General features: G+C 42.0%; 1 protein-coding gene across 1 annotated transcript in view; it reads left to right on the top strand.

Moving 5' to 3' along the window:
* Positions 1-265: 265 nt before the first annotated feature.
* PRSS23 (serine protease 23) overlaps positions 266-8456 on the top strand; it is an 81112-nt gene continuing 72921 nt past the window's right edge. Inside the window, exon 1 of the mRNA XM_069759276.1 lies at positions 266-454. Coding sequence (XP_069615377.1) covers positions 422-454 — 33 coding nt within the window. The 5' untranslated portion in view covers positions 266-421. The remainder of the gene's footprint in view (positions 455-8456) is intronic.

Genomic DNA, 8456 nt, shown 5'->3' with positions numbered 1-8456 from the left:
CGCAGTGGTGGCACCATATGCATTACACTATGGGGGTCTGAGAGAGTGCGCTCCCATGTGTGCGCTCCATTGTGTCCCCCGCACTGTTCCCATCCCCAGCTATGGACTAGGGGGTCTTCTTGTATGGGACTCTAGAGGGGGCAGATTACAGACTCAGTGTCAGCCAGCACAGCCCCTTACTGGGACACAGGCTGCTTCCACTGTGTGTTCTGGGCCAGGAGCCTGTGGGTGGGAGACATCACGTGAGTCTGTGGAGTGAGAAAGGAAAAAAAAAGTTTTCCCTGCAGTTCAGAAAAGTTTTCAGAGCTGAGCAGAGCGGGGTCAGAGACAAGAGGCACCTGCCCTGCAGCTCCTGACCACCAGCCATGGGCGCTGCCAGCCTCAGAGGGGGCTCGTGACCTGGAGTAAGGGGTCTGGAGACATGATCCAGGGCTTCCTGCCGAGATCCAAGCTGGTGAGTCCAAAAAGGCACATCTGATGCCCAGTAGCAAAGGACAGGCTACCAAGAGGCGCAGCCTGGAGTATCACACATGTAGCAGAGCTGAGTTTGTCATTTTCCAGATTTCTACTTCGATGCCAGCTGTTCTGGAGAAATGATTATATTTCAGATGTAGCAGAGCTGAGTTTGTCATTTTCCAGATTTCTACTTCCATGCCAGCTGTTCTGGAGAAATGATTATATTTCAGATGTAGCAGAGCTGAGTTTGTCATTTTCCAGATTTCTACATCCATACCAGCTGTTACGGAGAAATGATTATATTTCAGATGTAGCAGAGCTGAGTTTGTCATTTTCCAGATTTCTACATCTACACCAGCTGTTACGGAGAAATGATTATATTTCAGATGTAGCAGAGCTGAGTTTGTCATTTTCCAGATTTCTACATCCATACCAGCTGTTCTGGAGAAATGATTATATTTCAGATGTAGCAGAGCTGAGTTTGTCATTTTCCAGATTTCTACATCCATACCAGCTGTTACGGAGAAATGATTATATTTCAGATGTAGCAGAGCTGAGTTTGTCATTTTCCAGATTTCTACATCCATACCAGCTGTTACGGAGAAATGATTATATTTCAGATGTAGCAGAGCTGAGTTTGTCATTTTCCAGATTTCTACTTCCATGCCAGCTGTTCTGGAGAAATGATTATATTTCAGATGTAGCAGAGCTGAGTTTGTCATTTTCCAGATTTCTACATCTACACCAGCTGTTACGGAGAAATGATTATATTTCAGATGTAGCAGAGCTGAGTTTGTCATTTTCCAGATTTCTACTTCCATGCCAGCTGTTCTGGAGAAATGATTATATTTCAGATGTAGCAGAGCTGAGTTTGTCATTTTCCAGATTTCTACATCTACACCAGCTGTTACGGAGAAATGATTATATTTCAGATGTAGCAGAGCTGAGTTTGTCATTTTCCAGATTTCTACATCTACACCAGCTGTTACGGAGAAATGATTATATTTCAGATGTAGCAGAGCTGAGTTTGTCATTTTCCAGATTTCTACTTCGATACCAGCTGTTACGGAGAAATGATTATATTTCAGATGTAGCAGAGCTGAGTTTGTCATTTTCCAGATTTCTACTTCGATACCAGCTGTTACGGAGAAATGATTATATTTCAGATGTAGCAGAGCTGAGTTTGTCATTTTCCAGATTTCTACTTCCATGCCAGCTGTTCTGGAGAAATGATTATATTTCAGATGTAGCAGAGCTGAGTTTGTCATTTTCCAGATTTCTACTTCGATACCAGCTGTTACGGAGAAATGATTATATTTCAGATGTAGCAGAGCTGAGTTTGTCATTTTCCAGATTTCTACTTCGATACCAGCTGTTACGGAGAAATGATTATATTTCAGATGTAGCAGAGCTGAGTTTGTCATTTTCCAGATTTCTACTTCGATACCAGCTGTTACGGAGAAATGATTATATTTCAGATGTAGCAGAGCTGAGTTTGTCATTTTCCAGATTTCTACTTCGACACCAGCTGTTACGGAGAAATGATTATATTTCAGATGTAGTAGAGCTGAGTTTGTCACTGATTATTATTATTTTTTTTTTCATGCTTGCCTACTGTCACGGTACATTGACTCCATTTCAGATGTAGTAGAGCTGAGTTTGTCACTGACTTTTCTTTTTTTCCATGCATTCCAGCTGTCAAGGTGAATTAAATGAATTTTAGATTTAGTAGAGCTGAGTTAGTCATTATCCATTTGTTTTTTTCGTCCATACCAGCTGTCAAGGCGAATTGACTTTCTTTCGGATGTATAAGAAATGAGTTTGTCATTATCCATTTTTTTTTTTTTTTCATTCGTACCAGCTGTTACGATGAAGTGTTTATATTTCAGATATAGCAGGGCTGAGTTTGTCACTGATTATTATTATTATTATTTTTTTTCGTGCTTGCCTACTGTCACGGTACATTCACTCCATTTTAGATGTAGCAGAGCTGAGTTTGTCACTGATTTTTTTTTTTTTTTTCATGCCTAGCAGCTGTCACGGCAATTGATTAATTTTCAGATGCAGAGCTAAGATTGTCGATTTCCAGTTTCTTTCTTTTTTTTTTTTTTCACGCATACCTACTGTAATGGTGAATTAATCCGCATTTCAGATGTAGTAGTGCTGAGTTAGTAATTTTTTTTCTTCCGTGCCAGCTGTCACAGCAAATTTACTTAATTTGGTTGCAGCAGAGATGAGTTTGTCATTACTGAGTTTATTTCCATGCATATCAGCTGTTACATTGAATTGATTATGTTTCAGATGTAGCAGTGCTGAGTTTGTCACTGATTTTTTTTTTTTTTTTTTTTTAATGCCGAGCAGCTGTCACGGTAAATTGACTGCATTTCTGATGCAGCAAAACTGAGTGCGTGATTGTCGAGATTTTTTTCATCCATAATTGCTTTCACGGCGAACTGCCTTAATTTCAGATGTAGTAGACATGAGTTTGTCATTTTTCTTTTTTTTTTTTTCCCATCCGTACCAGGTGTTATGGTGAATTGAGTGTATTTCAGTTGTAACAGAGCTGAGTTCGTAACTTATTTCATGTCATGCTGAATCAACTGCATTTAGTATGTAGCAGAGCTGAGTTTGTCACTGACCGTTTATTTTTTATTTTTTTTATTTTTGTGCATACCAGCTGTCACTGGGGAACAGACTGCGGAGTTTATCATGTGGAGACACACATCTGTGCTTTTACATGGGACTGCAGATAAACATAATACGTTATCGTTATGGGATCATTCCATTAGAGGCTGCTCCCCCTATTTCAGCAGCGGATTGTAGTGGGGGTCTAGAGCCCCCTGGGATCAGCTGACATATTGAAATCGATGGCGGTTCTTTTGATTTTAGCGGACACCTGGAAATTGTAGCATGAGAAAGGGGGAATCTCCAGGTGACCCCCCCATTAATGATGCAAAAACGCTAAATAACAAACTCAGCTCTGCTACATCCTATATCAATGATTGGTGGATACTTTTCATGCTGCATGTGCGTGAAACTATACATAGATATGTACAGATGTAGCAGAGCTGACTGTGTTGTTGTTTTTTTTTTTTGTGCATACGCATCCCATAATAACACATTATGATACCAACACCGGCTCTGCTACATCAGTGTGAACACTATGCGTTCCCATCACTACAGGTGTGGCCCCCAGGTTAAGGAATGTCGTGGAGGCTTTATATTTACAACCAATGGGCGAGGGCCACAGGAGAAGAATCTATACATTAACCAAGGCTTCTAGTATAAAGGTCACTGCCGTCTGCGGAGACATTTCTGAAGGATATAAAGATAATGGGGGGAATATAGTCTTTATTTCACATAGCAACCAATCAGAACGCCGCTTTCATATTTTACAGTGCTCTTGAAAAATGAAAGCTGCATTGTGATTGGTTGCTATGAGGCAACAAAGACAGATTTGCCTCTAGCCTATCAAAGTGTCTAAAATACATAATATATCTGCCGCCTGATCTTGTACGGCGATTATTTTGGCATATATGGGGCAAGAATTGGGTGATAACTGTGAAAGAAAAACCTGTGTGTTGTCGTCCATAGCAACCAATCACAGCACAGCTTGCGTGTTTCGAGAGCACTGTAGAAAATGAAAGCTGCGCTCTGATTGGTTGCTAAGGGCAACAATCGCTGTGCTCAGCAATCCATTGCCGCCTATTTTCTTGCAGTTCTTCTATGTGTGCCAGATGACAAACTAATAATGAAATGCAGATGGAGCAGAGCTGAATTTGCTTCCATGGCAGAATTGAGAAGTAGTCATAGTAAATCAGGTTTGGGAAAGATGGCGGCCTTCTGACAGAGGCCTGCTAAGGACTGGCCAGCATGTAGATGAAGCAGAGCTAAAGGTGTCCTTTCATACTCTTAGGCCCTATTGCCAGACCACGTGATTGCTTTCTGAGTTAAAGGGGTTCTCCACCTTAGGACACTTTCCTTTTACTTATTTTTATGCTTTTTTTTTTTTTTTTTTTTACCAATTTTAATTCATTTTTATTTTTTCCCTGTACTTATTTTAATATTTTATTTACGAATTGTTATATTTTTATTTGTTTATTGCTTATACTTTTTTACAAATTTTAATATTTTTCTATTTTTTTACTTCTTGTTTTTATACTTTGTTTTACGAATTTTAATATTTTTTTTATACTTTTTTTTTTCTTTTTACATTTTTTTTTTACTTACTTTGGGATAAAAATCATATTTGCACTTGGGTTTCATTAAAAAATAATTTTCCTTGTACATTGCTAACTGTAGAACGAGTTAACTGAGTTTCCATAAGTGAGCTCCTTCTAGAGCAGTTTGTAAATCTTTTATCAGTCTTTTCCGGAACTCCTTTCAGCTAATTTATGGCAGATCAATCGATGTGTTCTGTGGTCATAAATCAGCTGAGAGGGGGTTAAAAAGACGGATAACGAGCTCACTGAAGGTTCCTTCCGTCACCTCCTTCTGCAGCCTGCAATAGACAAAATGACATGGAAGATACAAAAGGCAAATAGTGCAAAATCACTAATGAAACCCGATTGCAAAAATGATTATTAGCCCAAAATACATGTGGTCTCTTTACAGTCAAACACATTGTCAAATTACTGTAAAGTGTGCCAGACGACAAACTCGACACCGCTACACTCTATCACTCTAATGACAAATGACAAACTCAACTCTGCTGCATTTTGGTATTAGTATTGCATCATGATAATAAAGCAGAATTACAAGCAGTGAGTACAAAGCTGTGTAATCTGACAAAGTCAGCTCTACTTCATCCGGCTATAATAAAATGAATGGCCCAGAAAATGAATGTAGCAGAGCTGAATTTGTCACATAGTTGTTGGATGCTGTAAGAGTAGTGATGGCGCGGAACCTGCACTATGTGAAAATTCTGTATGTCCATTTCAGCAGCAAAATAAGCTCTGCTACATCTGTACATAAATCATACAAAGTTCCTATTATTATGGCAGCAGGAATGCTGGCAGCGCTGGGAAATTAGTGGGTGAAAATACGATATACTGAAATGCTCGTATGGCAGAAGAATGGGGACATTTCATAGGAAGGAATGATGTGGGTGACAGGCGGCAGCGGTGTCCTCTATACCCATGTGCAGACGCTGCAGCTTTGGTAGGAAGTGGAGGAGATGATGAGGTGATGAGAGCACATTGGTACAGTCAGTGAGCCTGGGTGGGCATCGTATATAGACTGGTGGGCACTATAAATAGACGGGTGGGCAGTGTATATAGAATACTCCTAGCGGTAGGAGGGCAGTGTATATAGAATACCCCTAGCGGTAGGTGGGCAGTGTATATAGAATACTCCTAGCGGTAGGTGGGCAGTGTATATAGAATACTCCTAGCGGTAGGTGGGCAGTGTATATAGAATACTCCTAGCGGTAGGTGGCAGTGTATATAGAATACTCCTAGCGGTAGGTGGGCAGTGTATATAGAATACTCCTAGCGGTAGGAGGGCAGTGTATATAGAATACCCCTAGCGGTAGGTGGGCAGTGTATATAGAATACTCCTAGCGGTAGGTGGGCAGTGTATATAGAATACTACTAGCGGTAGGTGGGCAGTGTATATAGAATACTACTAGCGGTAGGTGGGCAGTGTATATAGAATACTACTAGCGGTAGGTGGGCAGTGTATATAGAATACTCCTAGCGGTAGGTGGGCAGTGTATATAGAATACTCCTAGCGGTAGGAGGGCAGTGTATATAGAATACTACTAGCGGTAGGTGGCAGTGTATATAGAATACTCCTAGCGGTAGGGGGGCAGTGTATATAGAATACTACTAGCGGTAGGGGGGCAGTGTATATAGAATACTACTAGCGGTAGGTGGGCAGTGTATATAGAATACTACTAGCGGTAGGTGGCAGTGTATATAGAATACCCCTAGCGGTAGGTGGGCAGTGTATATAGAATACTACTAGCGGTAGGGGGGCAGTGTATATAGAATACTACTAGCGGTAGGGGGGCAGTGTATATAGAATACTACTAGCGGTAGGTGGCAGTGTATATAGAATACCCCTAGCGGTAGGTGGGCAGTGTATATAGAATACTACTAGCGGTAGGGGGGCAGTGTATATAGAATACCCCTAGCGGTAGGAGGGCAGTGTATATAGAATACTACTAGCGGTAGGGGGGCAGTGTATATAGAATACTACTAGCGGTAGGTGGGCAGTGTATATAGAATACTCCTAGCGGTAGGAGGGCAGTGTATATAGAATACTCCTAGCGGTAGGAGGGCAGTGTATATAGAATACTCCTAGCGGTAGGTGTGCAGTGTATATAGAATACTCCTAGCGGTAGGTGGCAGTATATATAGAATACCCCTAGCGGTAGGTGGGCAGTGTATATAGAATACTACTAGCGGTAGGTGGGCAGTGTATATAGAATACTCCTAGCGGTAGGAGGGCAGTGTATATAGAATACTCCTAGCGGTAGGTGTGCAGTGTATATAGAATACTCCTAGCGGTAGGTGGCAGTATATATAGAATACCCCTAGCGGTAGGTGGGCAGTGTATATAGAATACTCCTAGCGGTAGGTGGGCAGTGTATATAGAACAGTCCTAGCGGTAGGTGGGCAGTGTATATAGAATACTCCTAGCGGTAGGGGGGCAGTGTATATAGAATACTCCTAGCGGTAGGAGGGCAGTGTATATAGAATACTACTAGCGGTAGGTGGCAGTGTATATAGAATACTCCTAGCGGTAGGGGGGCAGTGTATATAGAATACTACTAGCGGTAGGGGGGCAGTGTATATAGAATACTACTAGCGGTAGGTGGGCAGTGTATATAGAATACTACTAGCGGTAGGTGGCAGTGTATATAGAATACCCCTAGCGGTAGGTGGGCAGTGTATATAGAATACTACTAGCGGTAGGGGGGCAGTGTATATAGAATACTACTAGCGGTAGGGGGGCAGTGTATATAGAATACTCCTAGCGGTAGGTGGCAGTGTATATAGAATACCCCTAGCGGTAGGTGGGCAGTGTATATAGAATACTACTAGCGGTAGGGGGGCAGTGTATATAGAATACCCCTAGCGGTAGGTGGGCAGTGTATATAGAATACTACTAGCGGTAGGGGGGCAGTGTATATAGAATACTACTAGCGGTAGGGGGGCAGTGTATATAGAATACTCCTAGCGGTAGGTGGGCAGTGTATATAGAATACTCCTAGCGGTAGGGGGCAGTGTATATAGAATACTCCTAGCGGTAGGGGCGCAGTGTATATAGAATACTCCTAGCGGTAGGTGGGCAGTGTATATAGAATACTCCTAGCAGTAGGTGGGCAGTGTATATAGAATACTCCTAGCGGTAGGTGGCAGTGTATATAGAATACTCCTAGCGGTAGGTGGGCAGTGTATATAGAATACTCCTAGCGGTAGGAGGGCAGTGTATATAGAATACTACTAGCGGTAGGTGGCAGTGTATATAGAATACCCCTAGCGGTAGGAGGGCAGTGTATATAGAATACTACTAGCGGTAGGTGGGCAGTGTATATAGAATACTCCTAGCGGTAGGTGGCAGTGTATATAGAATACTACTAGCGGTAGGTGGGCAGTGTATATAGAATACTCCTAGCGGTAGGTGGGCAGTGTATATAGAATACTCCTAGCGGTAGGTGGGCAGTGTATATAGAATACTCCTAGCGGTAGGAGGGCAGTGTATATAGAATACTACTAGCGGTAGGTGGGCAGTGTATATAGAATACTCCTAGCGGTAGGAGGGCAGTGTATATAGAATACTACTAGCGGTAGGTGGGCAGTGTATATAGAATACTCCTAGCGGTAGGAGGGCAGTGTATATAGAATACTACTAGCGGTAGGTGGCAGTGTATATAGAATACCCCTAGCGGTAGGAGGGCAGTGTATATAGAATACTACTAGCGGTAGGTGGGCAGTGTATATAGAATACTCCTAGCGGTAGGTGGGCAGTGTATATAGAATACTCCTAGCGGT

This window comes from Ranitomeya imitator, chromosome 3 (assembly GCF_032444005.1).
Source record: "Ranitomeya imitator isolate aRanImi1 chromosome 3, aRanImi1.pri, whole genome shotgun sequence".
Taxonomy (NCBI): domain Eukaryota; kingdom Metazoa; phylum Chordata; class Amphibia; order Anura; family Dendrobatidae; genus Ranitomeya; species Ranitomeya imitator.
The sequence above is the reverse complement of the archived record's forward strand: the minus strand, read 5'-3'. Positions and strand labels throughout refer to the sequence as shown.